General features: G+C 40.0%; 1 protein-coding gene across 11 annotated transcripts in view; it reads right to left on the bottom strand.

Moving 5' to 3' along the window:
- fat1a (FAT atypical cadherin 1a) overlaps positions 1–24,590 on the bottom strand; it is an 88,177-nt gene that overhangs the window by 48,068 nt on the left and 15,519 nt on the right. For all 11 annotated transcript variants that reach the window (XR_008962887.1, XR_008962886.1, XR_008962885.1 and 8 more), the window contains exons 3-4: positions 14,771–15,085; positions 638–699 (exon numbers count right to left, since the gene is read on the bottom strand). Coding sequence is in view for 8 of the 11 variants with exons in the window: in XM_057332848.1 (XP_057188831.1) it covers positions 638–699; positions 14,771–15,085 (377 nt within the window). In the remaining 3 variants the exon portion in view is untranslated. The remainder of the gene's footprint in view (positions 1–637; positions 700–14,770; positions 15,086–24,590) is intronic.

Raw genomic sequence — 24,590 nt, 5'->3', positions numbered from 1 at the left:
CAAAGGCAAACCATCCCCCCATACACTCACGCCTACATACCTACCCTCCACACATGCACACACACCGGATATCTAAATCCCCCCTCATGCCTGCAGTTAAGTTTGGTGGCAAACTCAAACTTGTGGCTTTTAGTGAGTTGATAAAAGTCTTTTCTCCCTTTTAAGACTTAGGAAATTCCCTAGTAATAGTCAAGGTTGAAAGTTTATTGCATACTAATTTTGATGTATTTATCCAAAATGATTTACAATGCATTCAAACTTTTGTGTGTGCGTCATCAAAGCCATGACCTTGGGATTGCTAGTGTCATGCTCCACAAGTTAAATTTCGATTTATGCACTTTGATGTCTATAGGGCAAGAATGTGGTTGAAAAATATAAAAACAAATTAATTTCCATGTTTAAACAGCACAATACTCATGTTTTTAAGGATCAGCTAAAAAATGAATATATGATGGTATAGGCCTGAATCTTTGCATTCTCTCTTTCACATTGCTGACTTTATATCCTTCCTGAGGTTGTTCATGGCTGCATTTTAAAATCTTGTTGATAGAGTTTGTGTTTTTATTATTGGCTGTCATTAGGAAGTGTGCGTGAGCATTAAATGAGTGTGACTGGTCAAAGCATTCTGTCGTTTTACCTCCAAAATATGTTCATCCTGTTGTTCTCGGTCCAGCTTTCGAGATGTGGTGGTGACCAGACCTGTAAATAAAAAAGCACAACTTAAAAATCAAATCCTAATATCAAAGTAAAATCGAATTCACATACTGAAACAGAAACACATTTACAGTATCTAGTCATCCAAAGGGTACATTTATTTAAAGCTAATAATAATAACAACAGACAAACAACAGACTTGCATTCTTAAAATAAACCTTGTTTTCTTTACTTATTAATCATTTTTACTTCCCAAAGGGTTTTTTGAAAGATTTAGCCAACTTCTGGGGACAAAGCATAGTTAACTATACCCACAAGCATAAGCGCTAAATAAATACCACATATTCAGCAACACAGAACAGCAGAAACAGGCCTTCCTATTGTCTCTTGACTCTTTCAAAGCTGAATAAATACTTGTGCATAAAACACACACACACTCACACCGCCTGAAAGCACAAACCTCATGCTTAACCATCCACACAACAATCACTGCAAACAACTTCAACTCCACTGAAAGCTTTCAGTGGAAACCATCACTCTGTTTACTATATGTGTGAATGTGTATTTGTGTGTGAGCGTTAGAAGATTTCTCTCAAAGGCTTTACATTACATTAAAAATAGGATCTGTGGTTAACGGAAATCCAATTGAAACTGAATTCAAGCATTGAACGCTAAAAAACGGGAATAAGACGGTAGAAAACCATCGAACAACAATGTAAACGAGTACACTTTCTGTGCCGAGTATCTCGATTGCAGATAATAAGCATACTTGTGTTTCTCCGTCACTATAATGGTACATTAGACGTGGCAGAGAGCGTGGCGGACGTTGCCAGCTCCGGCCACACGAGAGCCGCCTGCCGACCGCACCGCGTCTGATTAGCGCCGAAAAAAGGATTTCCGAAACCAGAAGCCATCAATGGCACACATGCAGGAGGCAGAAATAGCTTGGCCACAACACGCCTCTCGCTCCTGTTCAAATCTGTGTTGGACCACTAACCGCCTCTTCCTTTCAATCGCGCATGACAACTGAAATAAAGCGTACGTGAGGGTAGACATTCAAATGTATGCTCTTTTAGCATATTTATACATTTATCATTAACATTTAATCATTCAAATGAAAAACTGGTCTTTTTTATGTTCAGTGCTAGACAATCCAAAGTAATAATAGTGGAAGATGCCTATTCTTAACCGTCTCTCAGGAAGTGACTTTGGCTAAATACAATTTTATCAGTTTATCGCGCGTATAATAAGAATAAGGGATGCGAGGCAGGGTGTGGTGGAATGACGTCTGCAGTGGTAGCGATGCAACAAATACCAGTGTATTTGTACAAAAACCAAGATATGAACCCATTCTTCACCTGGCTATTGTTCCACAAGAGCGCGTGTGTATATTTCATTTCAGGGCAGAGGTGTACGGCTGTTGAACAGACACACAAGAACAAGCTGCAGAAAAGACGCCTATGGTTCATACCCACAATCCATTTTTCCCTGCCCAGAAGCAGCGGTCTCCTACATTGTGGCCAGAGAAAATTATAGTTCTGCCATTTTGGGAAAGAGGAAAAACAAGAAACTCAGAGTAGATAGAGAGAGACAGACAGACAGAATTTATGATGGATACTCAGCGTTGGGTTGAAGGTTGGCAGCTGGATATGAATCACGCTCTGTTTGCAGCCTCCTCATTTCATTAGTAATAGAGCCCTCAGATGATGTTTACCCTCATTGTTTCTGAGAAAGCAAATGAATTCTGCCCAAAGATTTCATTATTTGATCCGTGACTCTGTATTCTGAGGTATTTAGAGTTGGCGCTGGTGACCCTCGGCTAAAATCCTCCATGCTAACCACTGTAACTCCTACAGTAAACACATTGTGAAATCTCTCATATGATGACAGTGCCACCACACTGCCCAAGCTCCCTCTGGAGAAAAGAAAGAGATAAAATGAGAAGAAAAGAGGCAAAAAAAGAGCAATGGAGTTCTTTGGTAAAAAACACTTCTGCTCTGTCGAAAAAAGAAGGGCTATTTTCTCTTTCAGCCTCTCTTGAACTTTCCCCCGCTCAGACGGAAGACCATTGATGGACTTTAGAAGCGGTATCATTTAACAGGCAGGAATGCAACACCTCGTATGTGAGGCCGAGGTGCCACATTCCTCATTAAAGATCTCCAACACGTTGAACGCGCTTGGACTGCTCTCAGTCACAGATAAATGTATATGCGAAAAGCTCTCGCGGCCCACTAACAAGCACAAAACAGCCTGTGCCACGGCTACATAGACAAATGAGCATGCATACAAAGACGCGCACTATAGTGGGTAGAGCCGGGCAGCGTTCCCGAATGCACCCTTACCCTCCTCCCCATTCTAACACACTCACACGTACTGTGTGTGTGTTGTGAATGGAAGCCATTTCAGAGCTAAGAGAGAGAGAGGAAAAGATCAGGTCTTTGCTGGGGTTGTCTCTTCCAAGAAGCCTCACATTAGCCTTACGCCATTAACCTTCTGCGGAACATTCAATGGAGCTTATCAAACACCCATCTGAGATACGCACACAGACAGACACAAACATGCACAAAATAACTAAAAAAACTCAAATGCTAAAATATATTTTTTACGACTAGTGTGTAAAATAGTTAAGAGGCTTTAAACAGGTTTGCAGTGGTAAAGCGAGAGGAAGTCGTATATTTTGATGACAGGGGGTAATTTGAGACGACATGAGCGGTGCAAAAATAAATTTCTTTCTTGGTATTTTTGTCTTGTTTTGCAGTACAGATATTAAAAAATTATTAAATTAAGATACATTTATTTAAAAAGAAAAGTGACCTAAGATGTTAAGACCCTACGACTCTTGAATTCCTGAAATAAAAAAACAAAAATGAACAAGTTTATGCTTAAAACAAGAAAATAATATCTTCCAATGGGGTATGAAAAATCAACTTGAATTAAGCACGTCATTAAGAGGTAAGCTTATTTTTGCAGGTTTTAAAAACAAACCCAACTTTTTCAGAACACGAGCCTTGATATCTTCGTTCACTTTGTTTCTCAAGCAAATTTTCAGATATTTGTACTGCAAAACAAGACAAAAAAACTAACTAAGTAATAAATTTTTTGCTAACGTTATGCAAATTCTCACAGAAACGTAAAAACAGCAACTACCAATGGGAATACAGATAGTGAAGCTATCATGACAAATGGGTACCGCGACTAAGCAACTTTCAACTATTTAAAGGAACAGTTGACCCAAAATTTCTGTCTTCATTTACTCACCCTCAAGTTGTTCTAAATCTGTATGAATTTCTTTGTTCTGATGAACACAGAGAGATATTTGGAAGAATGCTTGTAACCAAACAGTTCTTGGCCACCATTGACTACCATAGTAGGAAAATTTGCTTTATACATTTCTTTCTTCTGTAGAACAAAAAAAGTCTGTAGGAAAGTAAACAGTTTTGGGGCACTTTTGACTACCATTGTAATTTTTCCTACTAGGGTAGTCAATGGTGGCCAAGAACTGTTTGGTTACAAGCATTCTTCCAAATATATTTCTCTGCGTTCATTAGAACAAATAAATGAATACAGATTTAGAACAATTTGAAGGAAAGAATTTTTATTTTTGGGTGTCCCTTTAAATGCCTTGTTTGTTTACTGCACGAGTAAACGCTCCTAATACAAACATTATATCTAAAAAGACTAACTTTAAAGGCTGAATTACCATTTCGATTATATTTCTACTCATAATCACAATGAATAACTTTGTGAATTTGATTTAACTCACTGTGCGTATTCCAGAGAAAGAAGTATGCAAGCCATTTTTAGGGACAAAGTTAAATGCCAAAATCTCCAGGCATTTTTTCACTAGGACCTCTTACACTCATTGGTGGATAAAGCTGACATCATCTGTATAAATCCCATCAGCCCTGTCCAGCGGTTTCGGCTCAGTCGCCGCATTTAGCAACCAAGGCGCAGCTGATGGAAGGAAATTCCTATCAGAGAGTGACTGAGATTACGAACAGGGAGCTTTTAGACCTCCGCTTTATTCGGTTTACTAACTCCATTTAGTGTGTGGGTGAGGAACAGAGAGAGAAAGAGACGGTGAACAAGAATAAAGAGACAAATCCCTGCCAGATAATGTCTCTTTCAAAACATTCTTTCTGATTAGAGTATTCCAGGGCTCATGGCTCACTCATCCATGAGGACGACCTGGATTTACAGCGATAAATCGCTGCATTCCTGCCTGTGTACGAGCATGTGCATGCAAGGTCACGACTGTACGTTCAATTTTGTTTTTGAGATCGCAAGAGCCATAAAAGCACTCGCCCTGTCTTTTAAAAGTGAAACGTGTTTCCACGCCACCAAGCGAAAGTAATAAATGCAAAACCATGGTTTTTGTTTTGACACACAGATATTCCCCTCGTGAACATGAAGCATTTGTTGAACCAGAAGACATGTCTGCTTAAACAAACCTGCTGTTTGATTTAAAATAGCAACACATTCTTTGAGAGCCTTAGAATGGCTTCGCACATCAAACTGGATTAGAAAAACTAAGTTAGCATTAAAAAATGGGTACACTTCCCCTTTAAGGGAATATATATTAAAAAAGCTTCTTTCGCTGTGGTGGATTACATTGCATATATTACACAGACAAACAATAAAATACCCTACAGAGAGCTTCTGTGAACGCTGCACATAGTACAATCTGAGATCAGAGGTCATTTTCTTTTGTGGACTTCTGCTGACGGATTGAATATCAGCGAAGATTTCCGGCGTGTGAAATCCGTAAGTTAGAAGTAAACAAGCAGGACAGGTGTGCTGGTGGCTACGCTTCACGAGCCTCTAAAACCCTGCAACTTTATCCACAGGAATGACATGGAGGGGGGGTGCAAGTCGTGTTTTTTTTACCTCGGCGCCTCGTTTTACTTTTACATCCTTAATAACCTTTTGCGACTCGTGCCAACTGTGGGATTCTAAAAGGCAGGAAACGACAGGAAGTTGTTAGATGCTGTATCCATTTCTTTTCAAGGTCGAACCCTTTGAAAAGGGTGCCTAGCATTGTTGCCAAACCCCCCGTTTTCCTGCTATCAAAACGCTGAAAAATGCTATGAAAGTGGCAAGGAGGAAAGAGGAGAGGAAAGCAGGTCTCGCCGTGATATCCTCCTTTCACTCCAATTAAACAAGCCGAGCGGAGCTCAAAGGCGCAGAGGTGGCTTGTAGACTTCTAATTATCTGAGTTGATTTCTATCCCAGCAGCCTGTGTTCCTGATATTATCGGCACCGCAAGCTAAAAACTACAGTGGGAAAGGGACAAAGAGAGAGCTAATGCAGATATCAGGTATTACACCGGAGATTTGAGATTTTGAGAACGTGATTGTGTGTGTGCGTGTGTGGTTTGTCCTACAGAACAAGAGCTGCCTGCATTGTGCCTAGCACAATTCTTTCGCATTTGCCCGCCAGCGAGAGGAATCATTCCCATACACACCACGGAGACTATCTGCATACCCGAGGTGCAAAATGAACACTGTGTGAACGCCAAATGCGTTAAAAAGGGCTTTGGTGGGTAAAACTGAAGCATGTGGCTGCTAACTTTACTAGAAACACATGCATTGTGTAATCTGCAAGAACAATACAGTTTGTTGTTTTTTAGTGATGTGAGTAAATCAAATCATCTTGACTGGCAGATGTTTAGAAACTTCATGTGGCGACACAAGGGGTACTGCATTATGCCTTATAAAAATGAGGAACAAACACGATGTGTCATGTTTTTGTGAGAGGTGTTTCACAGACTTACAGACTGCACTCTTTGCCGCAAATATGCAATGGAAAAACAGCTCAATGCTGTCTTTGTCAGACAGACAAGATGCTTTTGAATAAAAAACGATGCAAAATGCATCATAGGAATTATAATTACAGCAAATACATTTTCTAGATTCTATAGCTACTGACAAAAGCAAAAAGCTACTTTTATGCTTTTGTACATGAGAGCCTGAATGCATCTTTTAATCTCACTTAAAGGGACAGTTCACAAAAAAAAAAGAGTTGTTCCAAATCTGTATAAATTTCTTTGTTCCGATAAACACAGAAAAATAATGCTTGTAACCAAACAGTTCTTGGCCACCATTGACTAGCATAGTAGGAAAAATTACAATGGTGGTCAAGCCCAAAACTGTTTTCTTTCCTACATTCTTCAAAATATCTTCTTTTGTGTTAAACAGAACAAAGAAATGTATACATCATTTTTTCTTACTATGGTAGTCAACGGTGGCATGTTTGGGTGAACTATTCCTTTAAATACAAAACGCCAATGTAGGTTGTAAAGAATACTGACATTTGATCTCCCTTGTCTTCTCTCTTTCTCACTTTCTGCACGTCTGTGTCTGCTCTATATATTAAACCAGTCTTACCGTTCAAGTGTGCATATACACAAGCTCACTGGCAGAGGCTTTTTTTCTTTATCGCACCACTCAAAGTCCGACTCAGCAGGGTGCTTTCGAAAAACCAGTCTGAAAGCGGCTTTCTGGCAGGTGGGTTAATTTCTCTACACTGACAGGTAGAGCGAGGAAAGATCTTTTTTACACACGGTCGAGCAAAAATGCATGGTGTAGTCATTCAGAGGGTGCGTTTCACGAGGGCAAAGGAGTAGATGGAGAGGCTAGCGGTCTGCCCACACAGCTCGCGCAGAGCAAAGGCCTCTGGGATAGACCACGAAGATACAGGGGGAGTGAAAAAAAGAAGGTGCAAACGAGAAGCAGAGTAAAAAATACGCACAAGCAAAGCATACGCAGTACGTAACAAATGCATTCACATTTATGCGGGAACACACACTGGTGTACTGTTATACACACACACACACAGTTATTTATGCAAGAACACAACCATGCTCTCTCTTCATCACTTTAACTGCCCTGTAAGGAAAAGATTGAGGTCAGTTGGAAGAGACTCTTTTGCATGACCTGACACAAAGGAACAATCCGTTCACCTGCAGCATGGGCTCATTATCCTCAGCCACACTCGCTGAACAAATCTGTACTCACAATGACAATGAATGCGGCTCTACACGGAATCACATTTCTCTCCCTGTAACATTCTGAGTCTAGCTGTGGCACAGGTTTCAACGAGAGCTACGCTCAACAGGGGCTGTGTAGTACATATAGACTTGGTCAGTGTCGTGTCATAGCTGGGAGTGGGGCCTGGGGCGGAGTCGGCATGGGGGAAGCATTCTTTTCCCCTTCATTGGAAATAGGCTTGTGCCGGTAGTACAGTTTTATGTGGCGGTAATTGATGAAGTTTTATTACGGTAGACGGTAGTATCACGGTGATGAAGATGCCCACTTTATTTGCTGTACAATAGTGTATTTAACATACATAGTTAAATACATATCGTCGCTGTCGGGCGGAATCCTCGTATCTCCAAAATCATTATTTTTCAGGAAATTAAAAAAACTGCATATTTTTTGAGTTATTAAACATTGTATCGTTAAAGTTGGTATTATACCTTATATTGCTATCATATACTGTTGTGTACCAACATTAACACAACATTTCCCCAAAACCATGTTTAATCGGAGATACAAGGTTTATGACTTGGGAGCAGGGAGATACGAGATTACGCTGTCATTGATAAGAATGGTACGGACACAGACGTCGCTGCTGCCAGCAGTGTTCATCAAAGTCTGCGGTCGCGTTGAGCCTTTTGACAAGAGACGAGGCTTTAAGAGCTAATGAAAGCTAATGATTGTGGTTACATACATCTTACTAAACTCTATTTTAAACGTTAGAGCTATGAGTGATGCAATACCAAAATAAAACGTTAAACAGGCTGTCTAACATAGGCGGAAATTAATCTGCACGCAAATAAAGTCGGCGGTCGCGTTGAGCCTCTTGACAAGAGAAAAGGCTTCAATCGTTAAGCAAAGCTAACGACTGTGGTTACATACATCTTCCTAAACTCTATTTTAAAGGTTTAAGAACTATAAGTGATATAATACAAAAAACGATGAGCTGACTAGGTTGTCTAATAGGCGGAAATTCGCCGAATCTGCTCGCAGACTTACCTTCGTGGCTCACGGGCTTCCTTCTGCACCGAAGCATTACAGCTATCGATTTTTAACAAAACAGACCTACTCAAATGTATCCAACCTAACTATTTTCACTCGTTATTGTCTAAAAAACTTTCAATCAGGAGACGTAATGCCGAGAAGCTCCTGCGGAGTGAAGAAGAGGTGGAGTTACGAGACTTCTCAGACTGTTGAAGTGTCCAATGGAGTTAAGAGATTTGCTCTCAAGCTATTTTCAACACTTTAGATTGGTTAATAATTTGTAAAAATAACAGACCCACATGGGGACTGACCAATAGCATCGATCTGTGAAAAAATATGAAATTGACCAAATTTGGACATAGGAGGTTTCCGCCCGACAGCGACGATATGTAACATAATATTCATGGCTTAATATTTAAATGGTCATTTTTACTGACACATCAGTTCGTTATAAATAATTACCTGTCAGTGTCAGTACAACAATAGTGCTAATTCATTTTTTTTTTTCTGGATAGCAAGTAGTGGGATAGCTTATATAGCTTAATAGACATTTAAAAGCAGCACTCTGTGGAAAGATACGATTGTGTTGCGTTTCATCTTCGACTTTGTACATAACTACGATTAGCCGATTACTGTATTTTATTTGTTAGATTAAGAGATGCAAACTTAAGGGTAGCTAGCGGACCAAGCTAACTCTTCGACTGTCAGGAATGCAAATGGCAATATAATCCATGCAATTTTGGCGCTTCGGTTCAGCTATTTGTTTCCATGTGGTATTCAGAAACGCGTAAATATGAGAAATATGCCCCACTCAACATCACTTTCGGCCACCACTGTAAATAATCTCTAGTACAACCTCTGCATAAAGTTCACACGGTCATTCATACATCCCTACCTTCTTCTGAACGAGCCACATTTGCCGCTTGCTTTCTATGAATGGCCTGGAAAGACTGGGCAAGTAGCTTTGCAATGTGAATACAATGAACTCTTATTTCAAAAGATCAAGGAAAATCCTGTTTTCATGACATGTCCCCTTCAATGAAACTCAAAAGCGGCATAACAACCTGATCACTATTGCCAAAAGACAAACAACACCTTTCATCCAAGCCCTTACACACACACACACACGCTCACAACTAAATCCACCAGTCAATATCGTCCGAGGAGGTTTTGTGATCGAGCGCACAAAAATGTCCGCCGACAAACAAATAATCAAACTCAGACGCTGCAGATGTGTGCGTCCCAGAGCCACCAACGAACCAACAAACAAGTTTATTCGGATTCTTCCCACAGGTCCTATTTTTTCCGAAGCAGCTTTGTAGACGCGCCAACGCAGCGCTTCGCTGTTTCCAGGCATGTAATTACGAGGTTTAGCCTGCTGTATATTTAACTGCTTTATCACCAGGCGTGACGTTTTGGAAAAGAAACAAAATACTAATATAGAGGTCAGCGATGATTACAATTAAACTCGATATTTGATTGGAGACGAATGGGACTCTGTGGTACACTTGTTGGCCGGGCGCCTACAGAAACAGGTAGCCGTGGTGTTTTTGCGACTTAAGGGTGAGTGGTATGAGTTAATTGCTTTATGGCTTTGAGCCATATCACATAAAGCAGCTGTGAGGAAAATCGTGAATGACGGCTTCCTTTGAATCTAACAATACCAAGGGCTACGAAACTGTCTTGCACACAAAATGGCTGCTTTTACCCATGTGTAGAGATTCGGTTCTTTCCTCAGCCCTGCTTCTTAGACTTCTGAGGTGTCTTGTGATGAAAGTTTAACAGGCTTTGATATGCAGGTACACACCCAACACCTCTCTCTCTCAAACATGCCCTCGCTCTCAATAAATCTCTGCAGCAGCTTTCCTAAATACCTTTAACCCAGAAACAGGCTATATTAACCTCTTGTAAAAGATAAAGACTCACTCGCCTTCTTTTTTTGAGGTTAATAAAAAAACTGTAGTCCTAAAATCTTTCGTAAAATGTCAAATCTTTTATCATCTTTTTTATGAGGTGGCACCTTTATTTTCTTTAAAAGCAGAGAGTGAGCGCATCATCTTTGTCATTCATCGTCCATGATAAGCCTGTGTAAACCTGCTCTAAATGAAAATCAATGTGGTCCAAACCAATCAACCTTGAGGCTGAATCTGAATCATTCCACTGATCGACAATAACCACCCATCTTTATTTTTAGAAACACTGTTTAAGTAAATGTTGCAAATCGAAGTGGATGAGGTACACGACGTAAATAGGTCTGAGTGGAGCAAATGTCTTGCAGATACTGAATTAATTTGGCAGACTTGTATACGCTACGCGGCTGTATGTTATCTAGCGAGCTGGATCCATTCCTGATTATTCTCAGTTGTTATGTCTGAGTAAAAAAGTGTTTGGGTGCTTTCCCCGCCCTATGTGCCATCCACATTACAGCGATATCGGTTACGCCTCTGGAGATCTGATAGGCAACTTAAAGATGACAAAATACGAACGTCTCTTGAACCGTCGATTACTATGAATGTTAAACCTCGGAACTTAAAACTACAAGTGTTGCAATGACTTCTTATCTGTTTCTCATGGTTACACATACAAACACGGCATAATAACACACACAACCATCGCAGAACGGTTAATGTTCAACGACTAAGCAGAGTCAGACTGCCTCAATTTTCCTCTCTTTTTTGTCTTTCGTTCTTTCCCTGGAACAGATCCAAGTGTGGAACAGTTAGTGAGAGAACACAGACTGCTGGAGGACAAACCCTTATTTGGTCTGAAAAGTCTCACTGGCCACCGCTAGCAAAAATAACCTTCACGTTTGTGTATGTGACTGCACGGGGGAAAAAGACCACACAAGTCTGTAAAATGCTGTGAGAGAGGCTGGCCACCACCTTTCACAGACTGGCCGAGACCTTCATCTGAAATGGAACTTCGGGGCGAGTTTCTCAGACCAGTTCCTTTCAAGTGTAACAAAGCCTGAGTAGGACTTTCACATAGCGTGTCCTTATTACATCCATTAAAATCTTGAGAATTTGAGCGGAGTGTACCCAACGGTAAATCAATAATGAGATATTTTTTATATCTTTGTTGTTCCTTGCAGACAGCAACGTGCTCGAGAAGAATGAGACATAGGCGAACGTCTCCATTCGGTCTGTTTTTTCTTCTGGAAAAAAAGAGAGTGGTAATATCACACGTGCGTCCTCTGGAATTTTTTTAAGAAATCTCAGGCATTGTGCTCAGATTTGCCAAGATACCTTCTCTTTAATAAAAATAAATGCAGACATTTTTCATTCAATTCTTCCAATCCAAATTATATGGGATATGCTATTCTTTTGTCAACAACTGACATTTGTCTATTTTAATATCTCCCAAGGCAATACAATTCTCATGATGGAATGTACAGACACTAGCTAAATCTCTTTGAAAATGTGTTCAACGCACTAAAACAAGTTCAGACAACAATATCTCAGGCGCAAGGTTATCTGACCTAACATGTTTCAAAAAAGCCCTAAACTTCCGACGTGAATCATTTCATACTTCCCCACAGCTGCCCACCTCTCGATCTGCCGTTTTTTATGCCTGTTCTTCTTCGGTATGCAGAAAAACTGTGTTCTGCTCTACGGGGGAGTGAAGAACAAGGGGGGAACCAATGCAGTATAAAATATTCAGTGTGGGTCCATTTAGCAAACCCCATATGCGTACACAGTGATCCATGAAGAGAGAGAAATAGAGCAGGGTGACAGTGGGTGAGTGAGACGGAGTGAGAAAACAAGAACAAGCAGTAGTACTGACATGAGGCATAGGCTTATTCACTGCGTATTGTAATGAACCTTATGCTTTGGCAGATTTACATAAAAATACAGGTCTGAGACCTCAGCACGAATCTCAGAAGACCATTCAAACACAGCATACGTATCTCCATTCTCCAAATGGATATCTACTCTGATGGACAAAATGCTTTTACGTTATGAGTGTCATGTGAGTTCTGGGACATATTATGCTCTACAAAGCAGCTATTTCTTTGGTAAATGAATCACAGAGTAGCGTGTGAGTGAAAGAAATAATTAACAGAAATGTTGTTTGTTAACATGCAAGCGCAGCATTCATCGTGATTTGGTGACACTACGGGTCAAAAGTTTAGCATCACTTACTCATTATTTATTTTTTCCACATTTTAGAATAAAAGTAAACCCCTAAAAACCATAAAATAACACAATTGTAACTATGGGAATTACGTGACTAAAAGCATCCCAAATAAATGAACTTTAAGCATCTTCAAAGTTGTCACCGTGCCTAGAATTCAAAATGCAAAACCATTACACTCAACATTTTATCATCCAGATCCTTGATGTCTCAACCTGGGAAACAGTATTCAAGGAATTTCCATCTATGCTGGACACTTATTGGCTGCTTTTTATTCAACATTTGGTCAATTTCAAAAATATTTTTTAATAAAAAAATGATTTTCTAATAAAAGATACAAATATAATTTTCTCAACAAAAGTAAGTTTAAACATTGAAACACACACCTATAGTTTAAAAGATTTTTAAGATCATGAGAAACATTTTTGTCAAGTGATCCTAAACTTTTGACCGGTTGTGTAATCCCGTGGCCACACTAGACATTGAGCATGCAAAACATTTTCGGACGGTGCAGCAAAAATGGGCGAGAGCGATTCCTCCATCTTTTAAATATCTGTACGGAGAAGTCCCGTTGTGATGTTTTGATCTTCTAAGTCACGTTGTGATGTTTTGATCTTCTATTGGTGTCACGCATTCACAGGTCAGAGTTCACCAAACCTGAACTTTGCTATGCAGTGAAATGAGAAATATCTTTAGACGGGCTCGCGTTTCCGGTCTGACGCATTCGCATGCGTATAAATGGAAGTCAATGGAACGAAAAGTCTAGTATGACTGCAGCATAATTCTAAAGTCCCATTCTTTAAGTGCCATCGCGCACATCATATTCTGTAAAAGGACAAATACTAGACTATGCTAAAGATTAGAGAAATACTCACACAAAGTCTGAAATAAATTACCATGTGAAAGTACAAAATATTCACAAACAATTCAATTTCGCTCCCAGAGCCCAATCTTTGCCATTCTCTGAAAAACATTGCACCTGAACGAAAGCAAAATTCACTCTGGTATAGTGTTGTCAAAAGTACCGGTACTTCGGGTCCAAGTCGGTACCTAAAAATAAAAAAGTTGTCGGTACCTAATTTTCACAAGACCCGGTAGTACCGACGTACCGGGTCAACCGGGTACTGATGCTCTGTCTGACAGGTTGTCAGTCGGAAACTTTTCATAGACGCAATAAGACGTGATGAGCGGATAAGCGCGGCTCCGATCCACAAGAGATGTGCACAGAAATACTTCAGATTAAAGTCATATCACGAAGAAAACGAACAGAGTTTTGTGGTGAAACGAGGAAGCATCCGGATTTAAGTTAACAAGTTCAAGCGGTAAGTTTCAAATTCTGTTCGCGTTTGCATTATGAATGTTGTAGCATATGTTAAGTTAAAGGTTACGTTAAAACAAACGTCCCTGTTTGCGTGTTAATTTGTTAGCGCCAATGCTAATCCAGTCAAGTGTCCTTATTAACCATTTAATGCTTTTATAACTGTAATGGAGTAAAATAAATGGGAGGACAGGATGGGGTTTACAGTACCTATTTTATTTAGGCCTATCATACTAACTGCATGACTAGCAATGTGTATGTCTTGGATGGATAACTTTATTAGGTTTAAAAATCCACATTTAAACTAAAGAAAAATTTATCTGTTGCATTTATTATTTTAATATACAGTTACCTTAATGTAAGTAATCTTGTGTAAATGCAGTATTAAAAACTGAGGTTTGTTCTAATATTGCATATGCATGTTTGTTCAGTCAGTTGACTTTCTGAAGTTTATTCTATTTGTCTTATACAGCAGCAGCAGTCTTATACAAGACTGAATTTACATTTTTTGAATCTGTCATTCAAAAAAACCTATCGATCACTGTTCTGAGCGAATGTCTCTCTCTGCTTCCACTCCTGTCTCCCTTCCAGGCATCTTTACACAGATCCGTAAGATGAAAATAGAGAGTTTGGACGTGCTCACCTGTCTTAGGGTTGATGCTGAAGAAGCCCTGAGGGTTCCCGCTGGTGATCTTGTAGGAGAGCTTTTCGCTGGACCTGGTGTCCGGGTCGAACGCTTCGATCTCGATGATGGAGACATCTTTGGGCGAGTTCTCCATGACGGATGGGTAATAGACGGGTTCGGAAGTCTGAGGAGCGTTGTCGTTGACATCCTGGACCTCGATGTACACCTCAACGAAGGAAGAGAGCGGGACCACGCCGCGGTCAGTGGCGTAGACTGTCAGCCAGTAGTGCGGTGCGGTCTCGTGATCCAGCAACTCTTGTGTCCGAATCACACCTGAGGAGAACAAAAGATACATTGGATGCATCAACATACTGTACAGAATATACATCATCTTTTTGGGATAATACGACTCACATTTCCCACCCATAATTCCAATTGAAATTGAAAAAAGAGATAAATGTTTGTCAGGTCATGTGATATAACAAAGTGTCAACAAGAGGTAAGAAATAACTCTTTTTTTTCTAGGCCAGCAATATGACTGTACATCATTTTACACGTATTGTTTAGACGTCCTATTTATTTCTCTAGGTGTGACGCTGTAAGCAAACCTGTAAATAGCATCTCTAACATTTTACATCCTTAACATCCAATGTCCGTCATTCTATGCCTATGATAATGGAAGCTTAAGAAGCAGATAAGTGGCTCTGAGAGGTTTGAAGGGAACTTAATACCTCTTATAGATCGTCTTCTGAACCTCTTAGTGTAAAATGCCTTTATTAAACTCAGCTTGCTCTGAGCGTAAGTCACCTGTTCCGCTCTCCACCTTGCAATCTAAAAACATTACAGCCGTTTGGAGCACGGGCCATGTGTGCTGCATTGCATTCAGCTGTGTCAACAATCCGCCTATTCAGACGGGCAAAACTCTCTGTTTCACGGCCATAAAAGAATGAGAGGGGGGTGGAAGTGGAGGTGGAGGCCGCCGAAGCGCAAACATCAGCTCTGCCTACAAAGAGCAACCAAATCTGTCACATATGATGTTCAGTAGAGATGAAGGGAAGAAAGCGAGACAACAGGAATGCAAAGGAGTGTTGGGACTTTGATCTATACATCTGCATGCGCACTGGTGTATGAAGGTGTGGCATAATTTATGTAGCACAATGATTCATTAGACTTTATTGTATCGTCTTGCCAAATAAAGAGCAGGGCCATCTGAGGGTAATAAAGGTTCGGCTTGTCTGAAAAAACCCTGTCGTAAGGTTATCTGTATCCGGGTGATCTCATCGTTTCTGAAGCGGGCCTCGGTGGGCGTGCATGAATGGTGAGAGAGAGGTAAAGAGACACTCCCTGACCAAAGTTTACAGTGACCCTGTCATTGAAAACTCGAGCTCATTAAACTTGAGCCGTAAAACTTTGAGATTACATCCAGCTGGCGAGGAAATCCTAAGACCTGGTCTTGTTCAGGTTTCAAACTCATATGGTCTCATTCACTGATTCTTAAACCTCATGTAGGCCAACTCAGCACTTTTTTGTTCAGTTACAAAGTACAAGCAGATAACGGCTGTATATGAGAACGCGCATCGTGTTTCACGTCACACGAGGACGTAAGGGAGCGAGAACAATATCATGTTTGTTTCAGAATGATCTTTTCCACAGTGCACAGCTCCAGTTCAAGTGTCCTACGGGCTCGTTGTTTTGTTAACTGGCTTCAGCAAACTTTTGACGCAATCTCGAGGGGGTTAAAATGAGAAAGAAGAGCTGTACACCTTTAAAATAGACAAGGGAAAACAGCTCCTTTTCACAGGCTCAAGGTGTTTTTTACTTTCTTTGCCCTGTTTTTCCATTCATCATTGATCCAGAACACCTGACGTTAGCTGGCTAGCTTAAGGCTCTAATATAGGAGGTGGGTAGAAAGAAACGGATAGCTCACTTCATCTTGCCTGTGGCTATCGAGGTGTAGGTCGGCCCATACATCAGGGTTGTTATATACTCGACACTGTAGATGCCTGCCCTGTTGAAAAAAACAGCATATAGTCTGGTTTGGTATGTTTTGATGCTGGTTTGTGCTGGTTTAAGCTGGTCATGTGCTGGTCCATAGCTGGTTTAAGCTGGTCAAACCCGTATCAAAACATACCTAACCCAGCATATGCTGGTTTTTTCAACAGGGTGATTAAGAAATGTGCATGAGAAATGAAGTAAACGTTGTTAAAAGAACACAAAATGGCTGACTACTGCAAACTTTCAATGTTCAGCATTGGTGCCCATGCAAAACTTGCCAACAAAACGACGAGAATACGGTGGTTACACGCAGTATGAGTTACATGCCTAAGGGTAATACTTCCGAGTTAAATCTCTAACACTTAGATCATGAGTCCAAGTCATTCTGTTGGGTTGCACTAATCGGTCTATAGATACTAGAGATGCACTGGTGCTAAATGTCTCTACTGAGACTGATTGCGATTATTCAGAGTGATACCTGCCGATGCCAATACCGATTCTCAAGATTAAATTAATATTTCTTAATGTTAATAATTCATAAAATGACTATTAGGCTCATTTTTAACATTAATTTGGTGATAGTGCCGATAGTCGATAGTGTGAAAATGTGCTTTTATCGACCAATACCGATTATTGGCCGATATACTGGTGCATCTCTAAAAAATAATAATTATAATAATTTAAATGCCATTTTTATCTTTTTTTAATTCTAACACTTTACAAAATAAAGTTCTGCATATTAACATCAGTTCCCATGAACAATTAAAAAATGCTTTTTCAAACATCACAGAGTAAGAGAAGAACAACGCATGGTTGGATGCTGAGCATGAAGATTGTGGCCCAGGATGAACAAACGTTATGATGTGAGGGAGGAGAGGGCTAAGAAAGCAGAATGACTAAGACAAACGAGTCTGTGTGATAGAGGCTAGCAGAGTGTGAGAATGTGTCAACCGGAGTCAGAGAAGCTTCAAGACAGACGTGGAGGAGAGAAGAAGGTGAGATGGTAGGAGAAAGAGAAAGGCTAATACTGTGTCTGCGCCGAATCCAGGGTGGACAAATTTTTTTATTATAATGGGTTCTAATGCGTTCTATTGTCGCGTCCGGTGTAGACACGGTGTATGATATACGTTCTGTCCGCCATGTACGGGGTCTTCAAACTTGAGTGCGCATTTGGATGACTGGGGGATAGGAACAAAAGAAAGCTCCCCGTCAAAGTCAAAAGAGCTTTAATGAGCTCTGCCAACCTCCTAAGGCAATCACCAGGGTGATGACTTCATCAACATGCCAACAAACACTTCATGGGCATAGCAAGACACAGAAGGCTTCATATTTCTTGCGGGTTTTTTTGTCCGTTGTATCCCTTAAAATATAAAAACAATATAGCGATGACAATGGTGAGGACTAAAGTGGGGAACAGATAAAGTTGCGAGCAAGATTCAAACTCGCACCAACCACATGAACGCATAAACTGCTGGCCCACGACAGGTTTACTTTATTTGAAGGTGCCAAAAGGCTCAGAGCTAATTCACACAAACACAGACACTGTTAACTGTAACATTTGCACTGAATATTCACCAAAAATGTACGCATATATTATTACACAATGAGCTGAATTTAAAATGTTTCTAATTCTTAAAAAATGTACACTTTTCACAGAACTAAAGTCCGTTGTTTAGTTTAACCATCATGCCATGCTTGTTTTCATGCCAAAACTATGCGTTGTGTAAAAAGATCTTTAACCCAACATCATAAATTTACCAACTGACCTGCTCATAAGCAATTCGTTCTAAACCCCCTGTTGAGTGGATTAGAACCACATTCACATGCAGGAACATTTACCTAACAATAAACATTCTCAACGGGATTTTGATTCGCTAACACAAGCCCTTTGCACTAACAGCCAACCCTCACTGAGAAGAGGTTTTGTTCATTCAAGACAAGAAGCTTCAGGAATTCTACAGAGCTAAATCTCTGACCTAATTGTTCGTATAATCTTCAACAAATAAATTGCACAGAAAGCTCGTTCAAAGAACTTTGGAAAAATCTCTCTCACTGTTTTATTCCTTTATCTACAACTGAGTCACAGCAATGTTTAGGAAATAAAAAAAACAATTGCAAACCATCTGTTATTGCTGTGATTCACTCATTACACTGAGGTGTTTCAAAGGTATTGTGCCACACCTTCGAATAAACCGTGGTTCAGGAAGTTGTGAAACCTGCCTTAAGGCTACAGAATATGATAACAGAAATACAGTCAGCAGGTCTTTCTTTCTCTCTGCTTTGTCTGTTGTTTTTTTACCATAAAGCGAGACCTTTCACAGCTATCTGACCGCCTCCCCTAACAATGAGAACGGCTCGCACTGACTCAACATGGCTGACCTTGCATGTATCTGTGTGTGATTGTTGAAATGCAGGTCAACATAATAAACAACCATAAAATAACTTAATCAATACTTGCTTCTAATCTTAAAGTGATAGTTCAACCAAAATTAAAAACTCTGTTACCATTTACCCACATTTACTCTCACTTTTCATTTCAAAAACCTGCAGTGTTTCCCCTACCATTGCTTTAGGGGGGCGCCCCGCCCCTCCCTAGGGTTGTTCCGTTTGAAGATAATATTGTGTATCGACGATCCTCAGACGTCGATACACTATCTATACGATAGTTGGCTGTTTGCCGATATATGTTGCAAATCAATATTACAAACGCGCATTGCGCATTTCTTCATGCAAGAGAGCTTGTGATGTGCGCGGCTCGGGCTTTACCTCGCAGGAATTGCTATGCGTGTGAGGGTTTAAAACCAGCGCATGAGTTGTTCCCGTTTGGCAATCAAGTAATAACAGCGCACGCGGGCATCAATGACGCATTTGGGTGAATGATATTGACTTGTAGCAATAGTTATATAGACAATACTGACTATAGAGAATATCGCCCAACACTAATAGCGCCAGATCACAAGAGAAGTCATTTAAGGTTACCTTTCCTATATAACATGTCTATACCTTGTTCTTGTATTAAACAAGCTAAATAGCATTATGTTATTTATCTTATTTACATGGCGGCATAGGCATGTCATCTCTGTTTCTACATGGTCGCGCCTTTACAGTTCCCCTCTGCTCTCCGTAACGAGTTCCGCCCATGCTCTTGCACCTAGAGATGCGTGCGAGCACATCAACATTGTAAACACGTACCCACCAGCGGACAGAGAGCTTGTGTGGGAACTTATGTTGCGTCAACCACCTGAAATTTAGATAAAAATATTGGCATTTTTAAACTAATATCTTTATTTAGTGCCAAACGTGCTTCATTTGAACCCTTTCCGCTCTGTGAGCGCTGCTTCTACCGCCAAAGATGCGTCGCATATAAAGACCTGCAGACACCAAGAGCAGGTTAATAAATGGACACTTTTACTGTAACGCTTAAGTAAACAAAAATGTTTTTACTTGTCAGTCAGTTTACTGTTTGTGACAGATTATAAACCATAACGTCTTGTATCTACATTTAGCATTAATGATATTAAAAGGATTAAAAATCTGCATGTTAAGAGCATTTCATAATGAATCATGTTTTAATCAGGAATATTAATTAAAATCAATGGTACGAATGGCATGGAAAGGCTACTTGTTAGCAGTACTTGTTTGTGTTCTGAAGAACACAAAAGAAGATATTTTGAAGAATGTTGTTAACTGGACCCCATTCACTTCACTTGCATTGGTTTTGTGTCCATATATTAGAAGTAAATGGGGACCAGTGCTGTTGGTTACCAACTTTCTTCAAAATATCTTCTTTTGTGTTCTGCGGAAGAAAGTCATTCAGATTTGAAATGACAAGATGGTGAATAAATGATGACAGAATTTTTGTTTTTGTTTTCATTCATACAATGAAAGTAGATGGGGGCCAGGGGTTGTCAAGATCTCAAAGGGACAAAAAACATAAAACCTTATATAAAACAAAAAAGACAATTTGAGGAATGCTGGTAACCGAACAACACTGGTCCCCTTTGACTTCAATTGTATTGTCACAAAACCACTGAGACATTTCTCAAAATATCTTCCACAGAAGAAAGGATCATATATGGTTTTGAATGACATGAGGATGAATAAATGATGACAGGATTTCTATTTTTGGGTAAACTATCCCTTTAAAAAGCGGCCATCATTCACTTTAATTGTAAAGCAAAAACCACCATGAACATTCTGCTATGAATACCTCTTTTTTGTTCAACGGAAGAAAGAAAAAAGTTATGGAAGACATGAAAGGTAAGTAAATGACAGCTGATTTTTTATTTCTGTATAGCTATTCCTTTAAAGCTTGTCCTGGCAAAGACTATCAAGGACTATAATGACGAGAATGTTAAGTGGATTGGGGAATAGCCTAGTCTCCATTCTCCCTTTCCTCTTCTGTTTCTCGGCTTGGCCATAATGAGGGTCAGAAAGAGGATCTTGTCAGAGTCATGGCCTGGTGGGTAGGGCATGTGCTCCAACATATTGTGCAGTGGCGACCGAGTTCTTGGCTCGGATCATTTCCCAATCCCACCCCATCTACTTTCTATCATTCACTGCCTCCTTAATAACGGTCTATTTCAGTAAAAATATGAAAGAAAAGTCCTGACCACTCTAAGCACTACGGCGCATACTTACTTACAGAACAAGAGACAAATGTAATATATGCAAATAAACCTTCTTTTCACTCTCTCTCCTATTTACACATACAAACGCATGGCACAGCGTCAATTTGAGACTGCAAAAAGCTGGAAACTGCCAAATTAGAAAGCCAAGAAAGATTATGGAGGTTGTCAAAAAGAGGATTATGAAATGTAAAATCCTGTTTAGCCCCGGCGCTCATTTTCATAAAGAGACGAGTTGCCTTCAGAAACTGTCAATATTCTGGCGGAGGATGTGTAATGAACCACGCAACTTTAGCCCCTGTAAGCTCACTCGACAACCACAGAACTTCTGCACGTATCATCAAAGCGAAGCTTGACTAACTCTGAGCAATTCTTTGACCTTCAGCGAGTGACTCTACAAGACTTCACATATGTACCGGAGGTGGGAGAAATGGAAGGATGAGTTAGGACAGTTTAGAATGTGCATTCCCCTGGTTTGGCCTATTCGCTTTGTAAAGACTTTGCTAATTCTGCTCACCGTGCTCCTGCATTCTTTAGCCTTCTTAGGCTTCCTGTGCACATGCTTACATAAACTTTCTCAGCAATTTTTTTCTCTTCCTCAAGACTCTCAGAAAAGCAGGAGGTATACTTTAGATTCCTATGTCAGAAGCAAGAGTATAAGAAGGGAACCCTCGGCAAAGCTCCCACGGCCCCCCCTTCCCGACTTCAATCATATCATGCTCTCAGTTCCCAGAGTTTTTTTAGAGGGGCTATAAAGGGATCTACCCCACTTCACTTTCGCTTTAGTGATGCAGGAGTGCATAGATGGTACAGCACAAGCCTTGAGGAATCCTCGAACCCGTTTGGGGGTTGCAACTTCAAACGAACCTTTTATTACTTTGAAAAAAACATGTATATTATTTGTTTAAATGGGGATATTGTACTGGACTTCAGAAAGCAAACGCTGACTGTTTGTATGAGAGTACTGTATGAATTTAATAACTTCAGTAAAGCTCTAATTGTACGTTTTGGTAAAAGTTGTTTTCTTGAGTCAATTCCAAGCAAAAACCTGGTGAAACAACTTCTGCCACTGAATCAAGGAAGCAATTAAACAACGATTGCTTGATGACTTTAACAAACACTGCGATACACAAAAGCCATCTTATCTACTGGGCATCCTGGACAAGAGATTACGGGTTTGCAGAGCCTCTTGAGTCAACGCTCTATTTCCGTGTTACGCATCATTGCGTTTTCACTATATCGTCCGGGCAAACAAAGCAACTAGCGCTAAAGAAACTTCAAGTACCATTTGGCTGGAGGGAAAAACCATACTCAAGAGGAACAGAATGATTTGACCGACTTAATATAGGCACACTGTCTCGCATGACATATCCCTCTAATCTCATCCTAAAAGCAAATACTAAGCGGAAATGCGTTTTATAAAACACAACTAGGGCTGTCACGATTATTAAATAATCGTCTCATCGCTATTGTTTGAGCTCATCGCGATGGTTTCAGATCATCGCAATTATTGCACATCTCTATAGAAGACACTAGGGGGAGCTGTACTGCATCTGCATATTGCATATTTTATTGTATATATTGTAACTAAAGCATGGTAATACTTGTAAAATGTACCACCACAACACAATCACTTAAAAAAAAAAAACTAATGCATATACCATAAAAATAACCTGCAGTACAATTTAATATTATTTCAGTGTGAAAACCAGTCTACCAAAATCTCATTAACATAGAAGTAAACTTTTATTGTAGTCTTGCAAGTGAGAAAAAAACAGACTAGAAGCTTTTCTATGACTGATAGCATTTTAATGGTGGCTTCAATTCACCCCTGATCAATTTACTTAATTTACAAGTATTTGGCGGTTGTATTATTGACAGGTAAAAGGCTAAACCTTAAGTATGATGACCCAATTTTTTCCGATGTATTTCCAAGAAAAAGAACATAGTCTTGTATTCAGAACAATATGGTCGTTTCAAAGCTGAATAAAAAAGGTATGATAATTAAAAGTCAAAGCTCTAAAACAGACAATTAATCGTCATAATCGCAATGATTTATTAGACAATTAATCGTCAGCCAAATTTCATAATCGTGACAGCCCTAAACACAACCATTAAGATATAAAGCACGTCCATGCTCCAACAGGAAAGCTTGAGGAAAGAACTTTTAACAAATGAATCAAGTGAGCAAATTTGACATAACATGCTGCCTTAGATCACGGAGCCTAAAACAGACAATTTGGAAGTCTGTATTTGTGAGGCGCATGAGAAAATTGATCAATGAATGAAAGGGAGTCATACAATTGGAACACAGCTGACGGGAAGCAGTTTTTTCCTGCCTGCTTTACCCTATTAATTCCAGATGAGAGCTTCTATTTTCACTTGTCCAAACAGACCTTACTCTTCCAAACACCTCATGTTATCGCAGAGGCCTTGTAGTCTGGCGGTCAGCGGGTCTGTTTGCTTAAATATCACATTTAGTATTTGAGGTCATTCTTTTCCCCCGAATTGACTCGGATCACGAGCCCCTCCTGATAAGGGCCGCCTGCCGTCGATAGAACAACATTTTTCTGAAGCATGAAATAGCTGCCCAATGACATTGTCGGTGCTGGCATTATCACCGGGATGGAGCATTAGCGTCCCGGTTCATGCCAGAGAGCTTTTCTCTCCTCTTTTGGGAAGGTTGATAAGGCTATGAAGTGTGTTTCATATGGAGTGGCGCCTTGACATTTTGAAAGCCTCACTTCTTTTTTCCTCTCACTTTTCTATTTATAAACTCACGCTCCTTGGAGTGTTTCTATGTGGCGAGGATCAAAGGCGTTTAAATGTGGCAGGGAGGAGGCTGGCGAGGCAGTAAAAAAAAATAGAAGTCATTTGGTTCAAACCCCAGATGTTTGACTCTTAACTAGGCTCCTAATTACAACTTTATATACTATTACAAATGTGAATTTATACTTACAGAAAACGTTGCACACCGATAGTCCAAAACAAATAACAACATTATAGTATCATAGCGAAAGAATTTCCTAACGTTCCGTGATGCAATGATTTGTTGGCAATTGTTGGCAAACTACTACGGTAGTTTGTGTTGCCAAAAAAGCTATCAAATCAAACAGACTAGTCTATAAGGTATACGTTCCAACTAGGTGCAGGTGCAGGTTTCTAATGATAACACTGCAGATCTCCAAGATGCAATGATTTATTTTGTCTTCGTT

The sequence above is a fragment of the Triplophysa rosa genome, linkage group LG4 (genome assembly GCF_024868665.1).
Source record: "Triplophysa rosa linkage group LG4, Trosa_1v2, whole genome shotgun sequence".
In the NCBI taxonomy this organism is placed as follows: Eukaryota; Metazoa; Chordata; class Actinopteri; order Cypriniformes; family Nemacheilidae; genus Triplophysa; species Triplophysa rosa.
This window is presented reverse-complemented; position numbering and strand designations above follow the sequence as displayed.